We start from the raw sequence: 22687 nt of genomic DNA on the forward strand, positions 1-22687 counted from the left end.
AGGAATGTGTTCCTATGTTGCTCCTTCAGGCTGAGCCCGGACAGGTTCCATGGGATAAACCCCGACCATGAGGCGCTTGCATATGTGTCCCAACCCCAGGCTTGGCTCCAGTTGGAAGAACATCCTTACCCCAGGTGGAGTTTAAGTATCTTGGGGTTTGTTGATGAGTGAGGGAAGGATACAACGTGAGTTTGACAGGCAGATTGGTGCAGCAGTAATGCAGTCAATGTACCAGTCTGTTGTCGTGAAAAAGGAGCTGAGCTGAAAGGCAAAGCTTTTGATTTACCAGTCAATCTAAATTTCTACTCTCACCTATGGTCTTGAGCTTTGGGTCATGACTCATGATTGAAAGGACAAGATCTCTGATACAAGTGGCTGAAATGAATTTCCTTTGCAGGGTGGCAGGGTGCAGCCTTACAGATGAATTAAGGAGCTCTGCCACCCAGGAGGAGCTCGGAGTAGAGTCGCTGCTACTCCACATCGAGAGAAGTCAGCTGAGGTGGCTCAGGCATCTGTTTTGGATGCCTCCTGGACGCTTACCTTGGGCCCAGAAAAGCAGATGATGATTTCATTTATTTTTTAAAACCACACTCCTACGTCATCTTGTGGTGGGCCTCAGAATTGCAGGTATTTGGGTTCTATTTTAATGTCAGGAAATAAAAAGAGAGACTTAATGAGTTTATACCACTTCACTTCGGGGTCGCACAGTGGCTCACAGTTTTAGTTTTAGTTTGAAAACGCATAAGTTTTGCCATCTGTCCACATTACATCGAAGTTTTCGAGCGCCGAAAACGGAGTGTTTTTGAAATGCTGGAGAGGCCATTTTCATCCTAAAACGCTGCTGCTCCATCTCAGTGTGGATGGGGGAAAACGGAGACATCTGAAAACGATGTTATCTACCTATCAGATTTTGCCTACTATCCATCATGAGGAAGACAAGTATCATTAATAAGTGTGTGTATTATGGAAGTCTCAAATCATATGCATTAAAATTATTTTATTAATCTAATTTTTAATTCAACTATAGGGGTACGGCCAGGCTGGGGGCCCCCAAGACATTGTGCAGGGGTCTCTGAATTCTTAATCCGGGCCTGCCTTTTGAAGACATTCATTTGGATTCTCAGTCTACATGAAAACCAAAGGCCATGATTGATTAAATTGTAATATGACTGTTATCTTGATGGATAAAGCAAAAACAATAAGTGAAACGCATTTTAAAACGCACTAGTTTACAAATATGACAGTTGCTAGTTCTGCTTAAGGAGGTTAATAATATTCACCGTAACTGCTTTTACTCTAGTCGAAATAAAACTTTAACCGAAACAAGACTTTCTCCAGAAGAATGTTAATATAAATACTGTGAAAAGTTCTATGCTCTGGAAATATATGAAAAAGAGTAGCTAATGATTTTGACCAGTCAAAAGTTTGGGGTCAGTAGGATTTTAAAATGTTTTAAAATCAGCTTCTCCTGCTCACCAAGGCTGCATTTATTTAACCAAAAATACAGTACAAATTGTAAAATTGTCAAATGTTGTTGGACTATAAAATAACTGTTCAAAAGAAGTTTATTATTTAATAATTTATTTCAGTGAATTTAACCTCTCAAGGCCCAAGATGTTTTTTAACGTGCATTTTTTATTTCTCTTTGCTATTTGGGCGTATTGGAATCTAAATGGAATAAAAATCTAAGTATCATCTTTTGATCATATCATGTACTTTTAGAGAAAAATTATGTCCATTTATGTGGACTTGGGGTCTAAATTTACATAAAACATTCTTTCCTGACTGTTTTTAATGCATTGATAACAGATAGGCTACATATATATATATATATATATATATATATATATATATATATATATATATATATATATATATATATATATATATATATATATATATATATATATATATATATATATATTTTTTTTTTTTTTTTATGTTTTGACTATTAGAGAGTAAAAACTACATTTGTTTTGGCTATTTTGGACAGTTAAAAATAGTGTTTGGGACATTTCATATGCTGCAAAACAGATGCAGGGTGACAATGTATTTCTGTAACTAAATATAAAACATTCAAAGTATTTTAAATAGCCGTTTAAGAGCTAAAATGTGCCGTCCAGGTATGTGCTGATTACTCCAGTCTTCAGAGTCAATGATTCTTCTAATATTAATTATTATTATTAATATTATGATGATTATTATCAATGGTAATATTAATTAAAGCAATAATGACTGGACTGATAATTTGTTTAAAACTACAAACATAAGAAAGCAGTTATTTAAAATTTTAATAAATATTTAACAATTGAATTTTTTTTACATTTAATAAATGCTGCCTTGATAAACAGAATAAATTTCCTTAAAAAACAATTAAAAACACTTTTGACCAGTTATAGGCTGATATATATTAGCATATTAACATGTGCTGTGCTCCCTACAAGCAATGACAAATAATTAGAACGTCGAATGCCGTGACGTCACCGGACTGCAAATAGTTTAGAATTGCCTCAGAGTGACAAACGAACGAGTACAGTGAACAGTGATTTAATGACTTTAGTGACTTGTTTTGCGTCTCAAATGGAAAAAAATAAGTCAACTGTGTTTTTTAATCGAGTTAAAACGATCACGACTGACTTTGTCAACAATAATCATCAGAGTGACACGATGGCTTCTCGTACACCTCCTGCCGTGATGAGAGGCCCAACAGGTGAGATGAGAGTTTACAAACACTGTGTATTCCCACTTAAAATGCAATAAAAAGTAACGTTAAAATAATAATTATATATCGCCATGTAAGCTTACCAACTTGAGAGGCAAATATGCAACCTATCGTGATTGTAATTGCTTCATGTAGTTATGATATTGTGTATTTTCTGACTTCGTGATTGAGCCCTGCTTTATTATATGGTATTGACATTCTGGCTTTGAAAGTTTTTCATTTTCACGGCCTCATTCAGCAGAACTTGTGCTTTGTTAACGTTTCTAATAAAAAAAACATTTTAATATTAGAATCTTTCATGTGTCTACACATAAACCTACACATTAATTTTATTAGGTTTCGTTTTTGATTGTATGTATAAATATTTGACCTATTTCAGCAAACTGAGTGAGAATATTATATTTAAGTCTTTATTTTGTGCAGAAGGAATTAAAAAATGTTCATAACTCTGTTTCTCAACCTGAGTTTCATGAGCAAGATGTACATTTGGATTTTTAAGACTGATTGTTAAATATTGTGTTATAATTTACTCACAGATTTCTGAACTGGAGAACCAGAGCAAGAGAAATTGTTCACTTTGAGTTTGATGATTGCTAATGGAAAGATTAAAAAATGTTGATTTATTTTCATTAGTTTTTTTGTTGTTGTTTTGAAGTGGACTCTCCCCCCTGAATTAATAGCCCCCTTTATTTTTTCCACCAATTTCTGTTTATCAGAGATATTTTTTTCAAAACATAATAGTTTTAATAACTCATTTCTAATAACTGATTTATTTTATCTTTGCCATGATGACAGTAAATAATATTTGACTAGATATTTTTTTTAAGACGCCTCTATACAGCTTAAAGTGACATTTAAAGGCTTAACTAGGTTAATTAGGTTAAATAGGCAGGTTAGTGTGTAATGATGGTTTGTTCTGTTGTCTATCAAAAAAATATATATAGCTTAAAGAGGCTAATAATTTTGTTCTAAAACTTTTATTCAAGCCTAAATAAAACAAATATCATAATTTGGGAAATATTTAAAACTGAGGGTCTAATAATTCTGACTTTAACTGTACATTTGATTAAACATTGTGATGGTAATTGTTAAATAGTTAAATAACTGGTAAAACTCAAAGAATATTGACTCAGAAATGATGAATCATTATAATAGTTAAGTTATAATAGTCTTTATGTCTAGGCCCACTCGGAATCTGCTCCACATTATTGATTCTGTTTATTTACTTGTGTAAATGTGTGTAAATGTATATTTATTGTTTTTAAATTAATTTCCGTAATATCATTGACTAATATGAAAATATTTAAATGATTTATTTACAATACAGCTTGTAAAGTAATATTTCCTGTCTTTTAGTAGATTTATTATATGAGAGACTTGCTTTGTTTGTAAGAAATGCTTTGCATTGTAAACATTAAATACAAGTTAAAAGTGTTTTACTTTTTAGTTCATATATTAAGATTTTAGTTACGATACTCCCAAAATCATTCCGCATAAATCCGCTGATTTTTTCAAATAAATTCTGGGCAGAAATAACAAAATATCTGCTGATTCCGTCTGGCTCTACTTATGTCTAATATGGACTTATGACTTACTGACCTTTATCAGCTTGTATTTGTCATTGAAATAATTTTTAATTTCACTAAATAATTTCAGTTTTCAAACATTTTCTATTATAATTGTACATTTATTATTGTTGTTTCTTGTCTGTGATGCGTCTTTTATATTTCTAATTTACAGCAGTTTGTCTATTTTAAACTTGTGGTTTAAGAGTTTTCTAATATTTCCCTGTTTATTTCTTTTACTTTAGAAAACCCGGAGAAAGGAAGGAAAGGGAATAAAGCCTCTGCTTTCTTGAAGAGAGCATGGAAGGCTGTAAAGCGCCCTTTCCTTTCCTCTGACCGGAGCAGAGTGGTGGTTCCCTTTGAACCACGGTCAGATATCGACGATTTCGAGCACCTGCCTGTTCCAGGTCCCTCCAGGATCGTCATAGCACATGCAGACCCTGAGCCGGTGTGGCTGCCAGGCCAGGTCTGTGAAGATCCTCAGCTGTTGAGTATTCCGGGCCCCTCCAGGATCACTGCAGATGCGACCCGTCCTGAGTCCTCAACGGCCCTCACAGGTCAAGTTGACCCTGAGCTGATGCGTCCGCCAGTCCAGGTCTGCGATCGTCTCGAGTCGTTAGCTGTTCCAGGAACATCCAGGATCAAGCCAACGACCATCGCAGATCATGTTGACTCTGAGCAGATGCGTCCGCCAGTCCAGATCTGTGAAGATTCTCAGCCGTTGAGTGTTCCGGGCCCCTCCAGGATCAAGCAAGCAGCAGATGTGCTGAAAGCAGACCCGGCCCGTCCTGAGTCCTCAACAGCCCTCACAGGTCATGTTGATACTGAGCTGGTCTGTCTGCCAGGCCAGATCTGTAAAGATCCTCGGCTGATCAGTGTCCATCGCCTCTCCAATGTTAACACAATGACGGATGCAGATTCGGCTTGTCCTGAGTCGCCTCCGTCTGTTCAAGACCCCTCTAAAATTGATGGGACTGATGGTGAGTCATCCTGAATTTGGTTCATTTCATTTCTGCTGTCTGTTATTTTTATGCTTTGTTGTTTTTAGCTTAAACATCAGACAGTGTCATTTGTTGTACTATTGGTTGTGTATTTATTAGTAGCTGCAGCTCTGTTCATGGAGATGTTTCTGTTTGTTTTCTTCATTTTAGAAAAACCCAAGAAAGAAAGGAAAGGGAAAAGAGTCTCTGCTTTCTTTAAGAGAGCATGGAAGGCTGCAAAGCTCCCTTTACTGTTCTGTGGCACAGATAAAGTCCAGCATCTCATGCTACTACCTGAGCCCGAGCTTGAGACTGAGGCTAAGCTTGAGCCAGAGCCAGAGCAAAAGCCCAAGTCCGAGCCCGAGCCCGAGCCCCAGCCCCAGCCCCAGCCCCATCTAGAGCCAAAGCCAGAGCCCAACCCTGAGCCAGAGCCGGAGGATGAAGCAGATCCTGAGGCAGTGCCTGTTAAAGTTACGCCTGGATATGCAGAACTAGCTGACCCTGAGTCAGTGTGTCTGCCAGGCCAGGTTCCTGAGGAACCGAACGAGGGTTATGGGCTCACTCTTGGTAAGTCATCATTACCTTTTATTTTCTGTCATTCATAATTAATATAAATTAGTAATTATTTTACTCCTGCAACTCTTAAGCAGGTCGCACACCAGAAGCGCCGCTCGGCGGCGCGCCGCACAGCGCCACGCAGCGCCATGTATTTTAGAATTCTAAACATAGGTTTCTATCAGGGTACACACACCGGCGCCGCAAGTCGGCGGCTGTCGGCGGCGCCCGGCGACGGCTCAGGACGCAGTTCATTTTTCAGCCGCGCCACAGAGCGCCATCTGATTAGTTTCATGTTAAATATCATTCGAATGTGCGCGTCTGGTGTGCGATACTTTAAATTGTCATGTACGCGCCATGTCGCGGCGCCGAGCGGCGCTTCTGGTGTGCGACCTGCTTTATGAAAGTTACTGCTCATTGCATCAGACCCAGATTCAAAGTACAGGAGTCATTTATTTGATTTGTTTCACATCAGACAATCCAAGTAAATCTCCGTGCTCTTTTTCTGTGTGTTTTTCAGGATCTGTGGTGGCTGATTTTGAAGTAAAAGACATGATCGGAAAAGGAGGTTTTGTCCAGGTGTATGTGGCGTCTCACGTATCAAGTGAAAAAGAAAAGGTAGAGAACTATTTCTAAAATTCAAGTAACATTTTCTCCAGATTATTAAATATAAATAAATTGTAGGCTTTAATTTGCCGTTTATTCTGAAAAATGTACTGTTTTTTTTTTTTTTTGCAGGTTGCCCTGAAGTACATCATCAAGCGTAAACAGGACCGTTATCTCAACATTGTAAGTTGACAAACCAAAGGAACATTTGTTTAAAGGCATAATTCAAACAGCAATGAAAATGTCCAGACCATTTACTCATCCTTCCCTTGTCCCGTACCTGTCTGGACCACTTTAAACTGAACTCAAAAGCAAAATTAATTATTTGGAAAAGTTTACCTCTGTAAAAATCAGCGTGTGCAGGAACTGAAACTCCCTTTTTTATGCTAAACCTTACCTAGTTTTTTCAAACTAGAGGTGTAAAAACACCGTGCTCAGACAGGGGGGTTTCGTGACCCTTAAATTAAATAAAAAAAGAAAGGGAAAGAATCACTCATTGCTCTTGACCAGATGTTTTTGTAGCTTTAAGAAGACAGTGAAGAGGCTTAAATCAGTTTGTTTCATTTGGATATTTTTATTCTATTGTATTTTTATATTTTTCTCCATAATTTAAAAAGGTTTTTGTTACTTTGTGCCATTCTGCTTTGGTAATATCTTTGAAATCTGTTTTTGTTTTCTAGGATGGTCATTCCAAACCTATGCTGGCAGAAGTGGCAATCATGCTTAGGTTGATGAAAGCTCCGCAATGTCCAAACATCATCAGATTACATGACTGGATTGAGAATGAGAGCGACTGCACTCTCATTCTGGAGTACCCAGAGTCATGCCAGACCTTGGATCGCTACATCACAGATACATTGGACATGAATGAAAACAAAGCACGCCGGTTAATGCGTCAGTTGGTCCAAGCTGTCAGGTTCTGCGTTGAGCGTGGAGTTTTCCATGGTGATATACACGCGCGGAACATCCTGGTGACGACACCCCGATTAGAGCTCAAATTGATTGACTTCGGTTGTGCTTGGCCAGTTACACGTATGCCTTTCTACAGCTGGAAATATCAAGGTGAGTTGGCATTTTGTGTTCCAGTGTCTTTGATCACAGTATTGCCTGATGAATTTACTGTATTCTGAAAATGTCTCTCTTACAGGAGCTAGATGTTACACGCCACCTGAGATTTTAAGGCATCCCAAATTCTTCCCTAGCATGGCAAATATCTGGGCGATAGGCATCGTGCTGTATGAAATAATGCATGGACGGTTGCCCTTTTACGACAGACAATCGATAATGGTTGGAGACCTTCACCTAAACCCCACCTTATCTTCAGGTAAGCAGACTTCTCTGAACAATCTGAGCCTCAGTAACAGAATCTAATATGTAAAGTAATATGATGTAGTAAGATGTAAACATGAATCTTGTGAATGCAGACATATTTCACTCTCTCTGTGGCTCTTTTCAGCATGCCAGGACCTGATTTCCAAGTGTTTGATCCGCAATCCAGTTAGGCGAATACTGTTACATCAGGTTGAAGAGCACCAGTGGTTCAATGCAACGAGCCCAAATGCTGTGCAGCAGTGACACAAGAGGAGGTAGAGGAACACACCGAGCACAAAACTACATCTCTATATTCTCTATTTGGGTCTTGCTATTCCTGTTATTTTCTTTCTTTCATTCTTTTTGGTCTTGTTTGACAGATCTTCATATAACTGCTTTAATAACTCTGTGTTATTTCTGCTTCTTTTTCTTCATTTTAGAACAAAATACAGTAGCCAGGAAGAGGAAAGCACCATTAAGAGCACCAGAAATTCAGTTATTAATTATTCCCTCATGTCATTCCAAACCCCTAAGACCTTACTTTTCTTCAGTGTCAGTTCAGGGCGTGTGTTTATGAGAGCTCTGTCCTGCACTGTATGTGTGTCACACTGCTAACATATACCTGGATGTGCCCACGCTTTGTTAAAATCAGAGGAAGTCGCGCAGGCATCTGGGTTATACCAAGTCTGACACGCATACAGTGCAGTACAGAACTTCTGAAGTCTTTAATTTTGTTTTATTACTTTTGTGTCTTTCTTTCTGCATAAAAGCAGTTCCCCTTCAAAATGGCAGCTGTAGTTCCAACCCCTGACACCTTTCTTAAGAAAACAATTGAAAATATTTGAGATGTAATCCTAGAACTCTCTGATCCTCCATGTACTGCAAGGATGCAGAAATGATCCAGAAAAGGAACCGAAAACTTCATCAAACCATGAGAGCTCAGTCTTGCACTGTATGTGTGTTGCACTGATGACATTTACCTCAGATTAGCCCACGCTTTGTTTAAATCAGAGGAAGTCGCGCAGGCCTCTGGGTTACACGTCAGCAGTGCGACACGCAGTGCACTGTGCTTTCATTTTGGTGTCTTTCTGATACACTTGCACACCTGCCGTTTCTCCACGATGGACGTCCAGGGTTCTCCAGCCCTGGCGACTAGCAGCTCTGCACAAGAAGTTTGGCCAGAGGAGAAATGGTCGAGCCCAACTGAGCCTGGTTTCTCTCGAGGTTTTTTTCCTTCACTTTCGTCAATTGGTAAAGATTTGTTCCTCGCCACTGTCGCCACTGGCTTGCTTGGTTTGGGACTTGTGGAGCTGCGCATCGATGGATTTGCTCTTCAGTGTTTGGACTTTCAGCAGTGAAAATTAAACCACACTGATCTGAACTGAACTGAACTTCAACTCTGAAAACTGGACTGACAGTTTCAATTTACTAGAACTTCTGTGTTAAGCTGCTTTGACACAATCTACATTAGAAATATTAGAAATAAAGATAAAATATGGAGGGTCAGAGAGCTTTCGATTTGATCTAAAATGATTTAATTTGTGTTCTTAGTATGAACTAAACATGAACATGAACTGACATGAGGTGAGTAATTAATGACAATAATGGTAATTAATGGTGCCTAGACGGCAGCTCTGCACAAGACGTTTGGCCAAAGGAGAAATGGTCGTGCCCAACTGAGCCTGGTTTCTCTCGAGGTTTTTTTCCTTCACAACAATTTGTGAAGTTTTGTTCCTCGCCACTGTCGCCACTGGCTTGCTTGGTTTGGGACTTGTGGAGCTGCACGTTGATGGATTTGCTCTTCAGTGTTTGGACTTTCAGCAGTGAAATTTAAATCATACTGAACTGAACTGAACTTCAACTATGACAACTGGACTGACTGTTTTAATTTACTTGTATGTTAAGCTGCTTTGACATAATCCTCATTGTAAAAGCTCTATGGAAATGAAGATGAATTGAATTAATGATAAAACTCCATTAGGAAACCCGGTGCTGTCGTAGTCCTCTCCTCTAAAGTGTCATCAAAGATCTGCACAACTGTCTTTCTACCTCATAAATGAATCTGGTGTTCTGTCAAATTGCTTTATACATGCTTTATACAAAGTTCTTTGAATTGTTTTGTAATGAATTGCTTTTATATATTGTTGGCTAATGATTCAAATAAAATCTTGTGAATCAAACTGAAGCACTAATCATCATTTCTGTGAGTTTTTAAATGACTTCTTCAAGAGTTCACACATTTAGCTGATGATTGATTATAAGCTTGTTTGGCATGCTGTCCCGGGAGAGAGCCCTGAACTCATAAGATCCTCGAGCCCTGGGCTTCCTCCCTTTTGTAGGACGAGAGGGGAGATTAAGTTCAGGTAGATTTTGACGACTCCCCCGCTTATTTGTGGCTATAGATGAATTGAGTTGGCTAGGAACTTGACTACGGTGCCAATTTGGTTTAGTCAATTTACTTAGCACGCATGTCTTTGGACGGTGGGAGGAAACCGGGGAACCCCTCGCAAGCACTTGGAGAACATGTAAACTCCGCACAGAAATGTCGACTGGCCTGACTATGAGTACAGTAAGAATAATGTTAATATCGTAATACTAGTGGACTTGCAACAAATTATATTTATACATGCAAATAATTATAGCAGATATTGTCTCCTTATGAACTGGTGAATATTTTCTTGAATAGTAGGTGAATATTGTTGTGTTTAAATGCATCTTATTAATATAGGTCTGTAAATTAATGTTGTTTCTCATTTTCAGCTTTTCTGATACAAAGTTACTCTCAAATGTAGTAAAATGAAGTATTTACTTTTCCGTCTTAAAAAAGTGCACTAAACGTGTTTTTTTTTTTGGTGCATTGACAATTTTTGTAATCAGTTTTATAAACCGGGAAACTAAATTGTAATTGTAAGTAATTACAATAAATAACAATAAAATACAAGTAAAAGTGTGTTTAGTGGGACAAATCCATGAAAAATATGTGGTAATCATGATTTAGCTACAACAACTTTTTAAAAATGTTATTTATTTATGTTTTTGTGCCTGACGATCGGGTTGTTGTGGTTCTAACCTTCAACACCATCTGTTCCACAATGCACTGGACCCTTCTTGCAGGAATGTGTTCCTATGTTGCTCCTTCAGGCTGAGCCCGGACAGGTTCCGTGGGATAAACCCCGACCATGAGGCGCTTGCATATGTGTCCCAACCCCAGGCTTGGCTCCAGTTGGAAGAACATCCTTACCCAAGTGGAGTTCAAGTATCTTGGGGTTTTGTTGATGAGTGAGGGAAGGATACACGTGAGTTTGACAGGCAGATTGGTGCAGCAGTAATGCAGTCAATGTACCAGTCTGTTGTCGTGAAAAAGGAGCTGAGCTGAAAGGCAAAGCTTTTGATTTACCAGTCAATCTAAATTTCTACTCTCACCTATGGTCTTGAGCTTTGGGTCATGACTCATGATTGAAAGGACAAAATCTCTGATACAAGTGGCCGAAATGAATTTCCTTTGCAGGGTGGCAGGGTGCAGCCTTATAGATGAATTAAGGAGCTCTGCCACCCAGGAGGAGCTCGGAGTAGAGTCGCTGCTACTCCACATCGAGAGAAGTCAGCTGATGTGGCTCATGCATCTGTTTTGGATGCCTCCTGGACGCTTACCTTGGGCTCAGAAAAGCAGATGATGATTTCATTTATTTTTTAAAACCACACTCCTACGTCATCTTGTGGTGGGCCTCAGAATTGCAGGTATTTGGGTTCTATTTTAATGTCAGGAAATAAAAAGAGAGACTTTATGAGTTTATACCACTTCACTTAGGGGTCGCACAGTGGCTCACAGTTTTGGTTTGAAAACGCATAAGTTTTGCCATCTGTCCACATTACATCGAAGTTTTCGAGCGCCGAAAACGGAGTGTTTTTGAAATGCTGGAGAGGCCATTTTCATCCTAAAACGCTGCTGCTCCATCTCAGTGTGGATGGGGGAAAACGGAGACATCTGAAAACGATGTTATCTACCTATCAGATTTTGCCTACTATCCATCATGAGGAAGACAAGTATCATTAATAAGTGTGTGTATTATGGAAGTCTCAAATCATATGCATTAAAATTATTTTATTAATTTAATTTTTAATTCAACTATAGGGGTACGGCCAGGTTGGGGGCCCCCAAGACATTGTGCAGGGGTCTCTGAATTCTTAATCCGGGCCTGCCTTTTGAAGACTTTCATTTGGATTCTCAGTCTACATGAAAACCAAAGGCCATGATTGATTAAATTGTAATATGAATGTTATCTTGATGGATAAAGCAAAAACAATAAGTGAAACGCATTTTAAAACGCACTAGGTTTACAAATATGACAGTGGCTTGTTCTGCTTAAGGAGGTTAATAATATTCACCTTAACTGCTTTTACTCTAGTCGAAATAAAAATTTAACCGAAACAAGACTTTCTCCAGAAGAATGTTAATATAAATACTGTGAAAAAGTTCTATGCTCTGGAAATATATGAAAAAGAGTAGCTAATGATTTTGAACGGTCAAAAGTTTGGGGTCAGTAGGATTTTAAAATGTTTTAAAATCAGCTTCTCCTGCTCACCAAGGCTGCATTTATTTAACCAAAAATACAGTACAAATTGTAAAATTGTCAAATGTTGTTGGACTATAAAATAACTGTTCAAAAGAAGTTTATTATTTAATAATTTATTTCAGTGAATTTAACCTCTCAAGGCCCAAGATGTTTTTTTACGTGCATTTTTTATTTCTCTTTGCTATTTGGGCGTATTGGAATCTAAATAGAATAAAAATCTAAGTATCATCTTTTGATCATATGATGTAGTTTTAGAGAAAAATGATGTCCATTTATGTGGACTTGGGGTCTAAATTTACATAAAACATTCTTTCCTGACTGTTTTTAATGCATTGATAACAGATAGGCTACATATATATATATATATATATATATATATATATATATATATATATATATATATATATATATATATATATATATATTAATGTTTTGACTATCAGAGAGTAAAAACTACATTTGTTTTGGCCATTTTGGACAGTTAAAAATAGTGTTTGGGACATTTCATATGCTGCAAAACAGATGCAGGGTGACAATGTATTTCTGTAACTAAATATAAAACATTCAAAGTATTTTAAATAGCCGTTTAAGAGCTAAAATGTGCCGTCCAGGTATGTGCTGATTACTCCAGTCTTCAGAGTCAATGATTCTTCTAATATTATTTATTATTATTAATATTATGATGATTATTATCAATGGTAATATTAATTAAAGCAATAATGACTGGACTGATAATTTGTTTAAAACTACAAACATAAGAAAGCAGTTAAAAAATTTTAATAAATATTTAACAATTGAATTTTTTTTACATTTAATAAATGCTGCCTTGATAAACAGAATTTCCTTAAAAAACAATTAAAAACACTTTTGACCAGTTATAGGCTGATATATATTAGCATATTAACATGTGCTGTGCTCCCTACAAGCAATGACAAATAATTAGAACGTCGAATGCCGTGACGTCACCGGACTGCAAATAGTTTAGAATTGCCTCAGAGTGACAAACGAACGAGTACAGTGAACAGTGATTTAATGACTTTAGCGACTTGTTTTGCGTCTCAAATGGAAAAAAATAAGTCAACTGTGTTTTTTAATCGAGTTAAAACGATCACGACTGACTTTGTCAACAATAATCATCAGAGTGACACGATGGCTTCTCGTACACCTCCTGCCGTGATGAGAAGCCCAACAGGTGAGATGAGAGTTTACAAACACTGTGTATTCCCACTTAAAATGCAAAAAAAGTAACGTTAAAATAATAATTATATATCGCCATGTAAGCTTACCAACTTGAGAGGCAAATGTGCAACCTATCGTGATTGTAATTGCTTCATGTAACGTTAGTTATGATATTGTGTATTTTCTGACTTCGTGATTGAGCCCTGCTTTATTATATAGTATTGACATTCTGGCTTTGAAAGTTTTTCATTTTCACGGCCTCATTCAGCAGAACTTGTGCTTTGTTAACGTTTCTGATAAAAAAAAAAAACATTTTAATATTAGAATCTTTCATGTGTCTACACATAAACCTACACATTAATTTTCTTAGGTTTCGTTTTTGATTGTATGGATACATATTTGACCTATTTCAGCAAACTGAGTGAGAATATTATATTTAAGTCTTTATTTTGTGCAGAAGGAATTAAAAAATGTTCATAACTCTGTTTCTCTACCTGAGTTTCATAAGCAAGATGTACATTTGGATTTTTAAGACTGATTGTTAAATATTTTGTTATAATTTGCTCACAGATTTCTGAACTGAACATCCAGAGCAAGAGAAATTGTTCACTTTGAGTTTGATGATTGCTAATGGAAAGATTAAAAAATGTTGATTTATTTTCATTAGTTTTTTTTTTGTTGTTTTTTTGTGGTGAAGAAGTGGACACTCCCCCCTGAATTAATAGCCCCCTTTATTTTTTCCACCAATTTCTGTTTATCAGAGATATTTTTTTCAAAACATAATAGTTTTAATAACTCATTTCTAATAACTGATTTATTTTATCTTTGCCATGATGACAGTAAATAATATTTGACTAGATATTTTTTTTCAAGACGCCTCTATACAGCTTAAAGTGACATTTAAAGGCTTAACTAGGTTAATTAGGTTAAATAGGCAGGTTAGTGTGTAATGATGGTTTGTTCTGTTGTCTATCAAAAAAATATATATAGCTTAAAGAGGCTAATAATTTTGTTCTAAAACTTTTATTCAAGCCTAAATAAAACAAATATCATAATTTGGGAAATATTTAAAACTGAGGGTCTAATACTTCTGACTTTAACTGTACATTTGATTAAACATTGTGATGGTGATTGTTAAATAGTTAAATAACTGGTAAAACTCAAAGAATATTGACTCAGAAATGATGAATCATTATAATAGTTAAGTTATAATAGTCTTTATGTCTAGGCCCACACGGAATCTGCGCCACATTATTGATTCTGTTTATTTACTTGTGTAAATGTGTGTAAATGTATATTTATTGTTTTTAAATTAATTTCCGTAATATCATTGACTAATATGAAAATATTTAAATGATTTATTTACAATACAGCTTGTAAAGTAATATTTCCTGTCTTTTAGTAGATTTATTATATGAGAGACTTACTTTGTTTGTAAGAAATGCTTTGCATTGTAAACATTAAATACAAGTTAAAAATGTTTTACTTTTTAGTTCATATATTAAGATTTTAGTTACGATACTCCCAAAATCATTCTGCATAAATCCGCAGATTTTTTCAAATAAATTCTGGGCAGAAATAACAGAAAATATCTGCTGATTTCGTCTGGCCCTACTTATGTCTAATATGGATTTATGACTTACTGACCTTTATCAGCTTGTATTTGTCATTGAAATAATTTTTAATTTCACTAAATAATTTCAGTTTTCAAACATTTTCTATTATAATTGTACATTTATTATTGTTGTTTGTGTGATGCGTCTTTTATATTTCTAATTTACAGCAGTTTGTCTATTTTAAACTTGTGGTTTAAGAGTTTTCTAATATTTCCCTGTTTATTTCTTTTACTTTAGAAAACCCAGAGAAAAGAAGGAAAGGGAATAAAGCCTCTGCTTTCTTGAAGAGAGCATGGAAGGCTGTAAAGCGCCCTTTCCTTTCCTCTGACCGGAGCAGAGTGGTGGTTCCCTTTGAACCACGGTCAGATATCGACGATTTCGAGCACCTGCCTGTTCCAGGTCCCTCCAGGATCGTCGTAGCACATGCAGACCCTGAGCCGGTGTGGCTGCCAGGCCAGGTCTGTGAAGATCCTCAGCTGTTGAGTATTCCGGGCCCCTCCAGGATCATTGCAGATGCGGCCCGTCCTGAGTCCTCAACGGCCCTCACAAGTCATGTTGACCCTGAGCTGATGCGTCCGCCAGTCCAGGTCTGCGATCGTCTCGAGTCGTTAGCTGTTCCAGGAACATCCAGGATCAAGCCAACGACCATCGCAGATCATGTTGACTCTGAGCAGATGCGTCCGCCAGTCCAGATCTGTGAAGAGTCTCAGCCGTTGAGTGTTCCGGGCCCCTCCAGGATCAAGCAAGCAGCAGATGTGCTGAAAGCAGACCCGGCCCGTCCTGAGTCCTCAACGGCCCTCACAGGTCATGTTGATACTGAGCTGGTCTGTCTGCCAGGCCAGATCTGTAAAGATCCTCGGTTGATCAGTGTCCATGGCCTCTCCAATGTTAACACAATGACGGATGCAGATTCGGCTTGTCCTGAGTCGCCTCCGTCTGTTCAAGACCCCTCTAAAATTGATGGGACTGATGGTGAGTCATCCTGAATTTGGTTCATTTCATTTCTGCTGTCTGTTATTTTTTATGCTTTGTTGTTTTTAGCGTAAACATCAGACAGTGTCATTTGTTGTACTATTGGTTGTGTATTTATTAGTAGCTGCAGCTCTGTTCATGGAGATGTTTCTGTTTGTTTTCTTCATTTTAGAAAAACCCAAGAAAGAAAGGAAAGGGAAAAGAGTCTCTGCTTTCTTTAAGAGAGCATGGAAGGCTGCAAAGTTCCCTTTACTGTTCTGTGGCACAGATAAAGTCCAGCATCTCATGCTACTACCTGAGCCCGAGCTTGAGGCTGAGGCTAAGCTTGAGCCAGAGCCAGAGCAAAAGCCCAAGTCCGAGCCCCAGCCCCAGCCCCAGCCCCAGCCCCATCTAGAGCCAAAGCCAGAGCCCAACCCTGAGCCAGAGCCGGAGGATGAAGCAGATCCTGAGGCAGTGCCTGTTAAAGTTACGCCTGGATATGCAGAACCAGCTGACCCTGAGTCAGTGTGTCTGCCAGGCCAGGTTCCTGAGGAACCGAACGAGGGTTATGGGCTCACTCTTGGTAAGTCATCATTACCTTTTATTTTCTGTCATTCATAATTAATATAAATTAGTAATTATTTTACTCCTGCAACTCTTATGAAAGTTACTGCTCATTGCATCAGACCCAGATTCAAAGTACAGGAGTCATTTATTTGATTTGTTTCACATCAGACAATCCAAGTAAATCTCTGTGCTCTTTTTCTGTGTGTTTTTCAGGATCTGTGGTGGCTGATTTTGAAGTAAAAGACATGATCGGAAAAGGAGGTTTTGGCCAGGTGTATGTGGCATCTCACGTATCAAGTGAAAAAGAAAAGGTAGAGAACTATTTCTAAAATTCAAGTAACATTTTCTCCAGATTATTAAATATAAATAAATTGTAGGCTTTAATTTGCCGTTTATTCTGAAAAATGTACTGGTTTTTTTGCAGGTTGCCCTGAAGTACATCATCAAGCGTAGACAGGACCGTTATCTCAACATTGTAAGTTGACAAACCAAAGGAACATTTGTTTAAAGGCATAATTCACACAGCAATGAAAATGTCCAGACCATTTACTCATCCTTCCCTTGTCCCGTACCTGTCTGGACCACTTTAAACTGAACTCAAAAGCAAAATTAATTATTTGGAAAAGTTTACCTCTGTAAAAATCAGAGTGTGCAGGAACTGAAACTCCCTTTTTTATGCTAAACCTTACCTAGTTTTTTCAAACTAGAGGTGTAAAAACACAGTGCTCAGACAGGGGGGTTTCCTTAAATTAAATAAAAAAAGAAAGGGAAAGAATCACTCATTGCTCTTGACCAGATGTTTTTGTAGCTTTAAGAAGACAGTGAAGAGGCTTAAATCAGTTTGTTTCATTTGGATATTTTTATTCTATTGTATTTTTATATTTTTCTCCATAATTTAAAAAGGTTTTTGTTACTTTGTGCCATTCTGCTTTGGTAATATCTTTGAAATCTGTTTTTGTTTTCTAGGATGGTCATTCCAGACCTATGCTGGCAGAAGTGGCAATCATGCTTAGGTTGATGAAAGCTCCGCAATGTCCAAACATCATCAGATTACATGACTGGATTGAGAATGAGAGCGACTGCACTCTCATTCTGGAGTACCCAGAGTCATGCCAGACCTTGGATCGCTACATCACAGATACATTGGACATGAATGAAAACAAAGCACGCCGGTTAATGCGTCAGTTGGTCCAAGCTGTCAGGTTCTGCGTTGAGCGTGGAGTTTTCCATGGTGATATACACGCGCGGAACATCCTGGTGACGACACCCCGATTAGAGCTCAAATTGATCGACTTCGGTTGTGCTTGGCCAGTTACACGTATGCCTTTCTACAGCTGGAAATATCAAGGTGAGTTGGCATTTTGTGTTCCAGTGTCTTTGATCACAGTATTGCCTGATGAATTTACTGTATTCTGAAAATGTCTCTCTTACAGGAGCTAGATGTTACACGCCACCTGAGATTTTAAGGCATCCCAAATTCTTCCCTAGCATGGCAAATATCTGGGCGATAGGCATCCTGCTGTATGAAATAATGCATGGACGGTTGCCCTTTTACGACAGACAATCGATAATGGTTGGAGACCTTCACCTAAACCCCACCTTATCTTCAGGTAAGCAGACTTCTCTGAACAATCTGAGCCTCAGTAACAGAATCTAATATGTAAAGTAATATGATGTAGTAAGATGTAAACATGAATCTTGTGAATGCAGACATATTTCACTCTCTCTGTGGCTCTTTTCAGCATGCCAGGACCTGATTTCCAAGTGTTTGATCCGCAATCCAGTTAGGCGAATACTGTTACATCAGGTTGAAGAGCACCAGTGGTTCAATGCAACAAGCCCAAATGCTGTGCAGCAGTGACACAAGAGGAGGTAGAGGAACACACCGAGCACAAAACTACATCTCTATATTCTCTATTTGGGTCTTGCTATTCCTGTTATTTTCTTTCTTTTGTTCTTTTTGGTCTTGTTTGACAGATCTTCATATAACTGCTTTAATAACTCTGTGTTATTTCTGCTTCTTTTTCTTCATTTTAGAACAAAATACAGTAGCCAGGAAGAGGAAAGCACCATTAAGAGCACCAGAAATTCAGTTATTAATTATTCCCTCATGTCATTCCAAACCCCTAAGACCTTACTTTTCTTCAGTGTCAGTTCAGGGCGTGTGTTTATGAGAGCTCTGTCCTGCACTGTATGTGTGTCACACTGCTAACATATACCTGGATGTGCCCACGCTTTGTTAAAATCAGAGGAAGTCGCGCAGGCATCTGGGTTATACCAAGTCTGACACGCATACAGTGCAGTACAGAACTTCTGAAGTCTTTAATTTTGTTTTATTACTTTTGTGTCTTTCTTTCTGCATAAAAGCAGTTCCCCTTCAAAATGGCAGCTGTAGTTCCAACCCCTGACACCTTTCTTAAGAAAACAATTGAAAATATTTGAGATGTAATCCTAGAACTCTCTGAACCTCCATGTACCGCAAGGATGCAGAAATGCTCCAGAAAAGGAACCGAAAACTTCATCAAACCATGAGAGCTCTGTCCTGCACTGTATGTGTGTCGCACTGCTGACGTTTACCTCAGATTAGCCCACGCTTTGTTTAAATCAGAGGAAGTCACGCAGGCCTCTGGGTTACACATCAGCAGTGCGACACGCAGTGCACTGTGCTTTCATTTTGGTGTCTTTCTGATACACTTGCACACCTGCCGCTTCTCCACGATGGACGTCCAGGGTTCTCCAGCCCTGGCGACTAGCAGCTCTGCACAAGAAGTTTGGCCAGAGGAGAAATGGTCGTGCCCAACTGAGCCTGGTTTCTCTCGAGGTTTTTTTCCTTTACTTTAGTCAGTTGGTGAAGATTTGTTCCTCGCCACTGTCGCCACTGGCTTGCTTGGTTTGGGACTTGTGGAGCTGCGCATCGATGGATTTGCTCTTCAGTGTTTGGACTTTCAGCAGTGAAAATTAAACCACACTGATCTGAACTGAACTGAACTTCAACTCTGAAAACTGGACTGACACAGTTTCAATTTACTAGAACTTCTGTGTTAAGCTGCTTTGACACAATCTACATTAGAAATATTAGAAATAAAGATAAAATATGGAGGGTCAGAGAGCTTTCGGTTTGATCTAAAATGATTTAATTTGTGTTCTTAGTATGAACTAAACATGAACATGAACTGACATGAGGTGAGTAATTAATGACAATAATGGTAATTAATGGTGCCTAGACGGCAGCTCTGCACAAGACGTTTGGCCAGAGGAGAAATGGTCGTGCCCAACTGAGCCTGGTTTCTCTCGAGGTTTTTTTCCTTCACAACAATTTGTGAAGTTTTGTTCCTCGCCACTGTCGCCACTGGCTTGCTTGGTTTGGGACTTGTGGAGCTGCACGTTGATGGATTTGCTCTTCAGTGTTTGGACTTTCAGCAGTGAAATTTAAATCACACTGAACTGAACTGAACTGAACTTCAACTATGACAACTGGACTGACTGTTTTAATTTACTTGTATGTTAAGCTGCTTTGACACAATCCTCATTGTAAAAGCTCTATGAAAATGAAGATGAATTGAATTAATGATAAAACTCCATTAGGAAATCCGGTGCTGTCGTAGTCCTCTCCTCTAAAGTGTCATCAAAGATCTGCACAACTGTCTTTCTACCTCATAAATGAATCTGGTGTTCTGTCAAATTGCTTTATACAAAGTTCTTTGAATTGTTTTGTAATGAATTGCTTTTATATATTGTTGGCTAATGATTCAAATAAAATCTTGTGAATCAAACTGAAGCCCTAATCATCATTTCTGTGAGTTTTTAAATGACTTCTTCAAGAGTTCACACATTTAGCTGATGATTGATTATAAGCTTGTTTGGCATGCTGTCCCGGGAGAGAGCCCTGAACTCATAAGATCCTCGAGCCCTGGGCTTCCTCCCTTTTGTAGGACGAGAGGGGAGATTAAGTTCAGGTAGATCTTGACGACTCCCCCGCTTATTTGTGGCTATAGATGAATTGAGTTGGCTAGGAACTTGACTACGGTGCCAATTTGGTTTAGTCAATTTACTTAGCACGCATGTCTTTGGACGGTGGGAGGAAACCGGGGAACCCCACGCGAGCACATGGAGAACATGTAAACTCCGCACAGAAATGTCGACTGGCCTGACTATGAGTACAGTAAGAATAATGTTAATATCGTAATACTAGTGGACTTCCAACAAATTATATTTATATAGGCAGGAAATTATGGATAATTATGGCAGATATTGGCTCTTTAAGAGTTGGTGAATATTTACTTGAATAGTAGGTGAATATTGTTGTGTTTAAATGCATCTTATTAATATAAGTCTGTAAATTAATGTTGTTTCTCATTTTCAGCTTTTCTGATACAAAGTTACTCTCAAATGTAGTAAAATGAAGTATTTACTTTTCCGTCTTAAAAAAGTGCACTAAACGTGTTTTTTTTTTTGGTGCATTGACAATTTTTGTAATCAGTTTTATAAACCGAGAAACTAAATTGTAATTGTAAGTAATTACAATAAATAACAATAAAATACAAGTAAAAGTGTGTTTAGTGGGACAAATCCATGAAAAATATGTGGTAATCATGATTTAGCTACAACAACTTTTTAAAAATGTTATTTATTTATGTTTCTGTGCCCGACGATCGGGTTGTTGTGGTCCTAACCTTCAACACCATCTGTTCCACAATGCACTGGACCCTTCTTGCAGGAATGTGTTCCTATGTTGCTCCTTCAGGCTGAGCCCGGACAGGTTCCGTGGGATAAACCCCGACCATGAGGCGCTTGCATATGTGTCCCAACCCCAGGCTTGGCTCCAGTTGGAAGAACATCCTTACCCAAGTGGAGTTCAAGTATCTTGGGGTTTTGTTGATGAGTGAGGGAAGGATACACGTGAGTTTGACCGGCAGATTGGTGCAGCAGTAATGCAGTCAATGTACCAGTCTGTTGTCGTGAAAAAGGAGCTGAGCTGAAAGGCAAAGCTTTTGATTTACCAATCAATCTAAATTTCTACTCTCACCTATGGTCTTGAGCTTTGGGTCATGACTCATGATTGAAAGGACAAAATCTCTGATACAAGTGGCCGAAATGAATTTCCTTTGCAGGGTGGCAGGGTGCAGCCTTACAGATGAATTAAGGAGCTCTGCCACCCAGGAGGAGCTCGGAGTAGAGTCGCTGCTACTCCACATCGAGAGAAGTCAGCTGAGGTGGCTCAGGCATCTGTTTTGGATGCCTCCTGGACGCTTACCTTGGGCCCAGAAAAGCAGATGATGATTTCATTTATTTTTTAAAACCACACTCCTACGTCATCTTGTGGTGGGCCTCAGAATTGCAGGTATTTGGGTTCTATTTTAATGTCAGGAAATAAAAAGAGAGACTTAATGAGTTTATACCACTTCACTTCGGGGTCGCACAGTGGCTCACAGTTTTAGTTTTGGTTTGAAAACGCATAAGTTTTGCCATCTGTCCACATTACATCGAAGTTTTCGAGCGCCGAAAACGGAGTGTTTTGGAAATGCTGGAGAGGCCATTTTCATCCTAAAACGCTGCTGCTCCATCTCAGTGTGGATGGGGGAAAACGGAGACATCTGAAAACGATGTTATCTACCTATCAGATTTTGCCTACTATCCATCATGAGGAAGACAAGTATCATTAATAAGTGTGTGTATTATGGAAGTCTCAAATCATATGCATTAAAATTATTTTATTAATCTAATTTTTAATTCAACTATAGGGGTACGGCCAGGTTGGGGGCCCCCAAGACATTGTGCAGGGGTCTCTGAATTCTTAATCCGGGCCTGCCTTTTGAAGACTTTCATTTGGATTCTCAGTCTACATGAAAACCAAAGGCCATGATTGATTAAATTGTAATATGACTGTTATCTTGATGGAAAAAGCAAAAACAATAAGTGAAACGCATTTTAAAACACACTAGTTTACAAATATGACAGTGGCTAGTTCTGCTTAAGGAGGCTCATAATATTCACCTTAACTGCTTTTACTCTAGTTGAAATAAAACTTTAACTGAAACAAAACTTTCTCCAGAAGAATGTT

At 38.3% G+C, this 22687-nt stretch overlaps 2 protein-coding genes across 5 annotated transcripts; both read left to right on the forward strand.

Annotated features, from left to right (window-relative positions):
• Positions 1-2459: 2459 nt before the first annotated feature.
• On the forward strand, positions 2460-9919 carry LOC137495283 (uncharacterized). Of its 2 annotated transcripts, XR_015476879.1 has the most exons (10): positions 2460-2710; positions 4533-5267; positions 5439-5834; positions 6343-6440; positions 6561-6611; positions 7109-7490; positions 7576-7752; positions 7885-8014; positions 8180-8444; positions 8513-9919. XR_015476879.1 is itself a non-coding variant. In XM_087237546.1 (9 exons), exons 1-8 carry the CDS (start codon positions 2551-2553, stop codon positions 8001-8003), a joined length of 2118 nt encoding a protein of 705 aa, XP_087093672.1. In that variant the 5' UTR covers positions 2460-2550; the 3' UTR covers positions 8004-8014; positions 8180-9919. The 2 variants fall into 2 exon arrangements, 1 of the variants encoding a protein (XP_087093672.1); XM_087237546.1 differs by having other exon boundaries at positions 8180-9919.
• Positions 9920-13307: 3388 nt separating this feature from the next.
• Positions 13308-20399, forward strand: LOC147846986 (uncharacterized). Of its 3 annotated transcripts, none has more exons than XR_015476881.1 (10): positions 13308-13505; positions 15346-16080; positions 16253-16642; positions 16840-16937; positions 17051-17101; positions 17593-17974; positions 18060-18236; positions 18369-18498; positions 18664-19289; positions 19697-20399. XR_015476881.1 is itself a non-coding variant. In XM_087237548.1 (9 exons), the coding sequence occupies exons 1-8, from the start codon at positions 13346-13348 to the stop codon at positions 18485-18487; spliced, it is 2112 nt and encodes a 703-aa protein (XP_087093674.1). In that variant the 5' UTR covers positions 13308-13345; the 3' UTR covers positions 18488-18498; positions 18664-20399. The 3 variants fall into 3 exon arrangements, 1 of the variants encoding a protein (XP_087093674.1); XR_015476880.1 differs by having other exon boundaries at positions 18664-18928; positions 18997-20399; XM_087237548.1 differs by having other exon boundaries at positions 18664-20399.
• Positions 20400-22687: the final 2288 nt, after the last annotated feature.

The sequence above is a fragment of the Danio rerio genome, chromosome 1 (assembly GCF_052040795.2).
Source record: "Danio rerio strain M-AB ecotype USA chromosome 1, GRCz13ab, whole genome shotgun sequence".
NCBI lineage: Eukaryota > Metazoa > Chordata > Actinopteri > Cypriniformes > Danionidae > Danio > Danio rerio.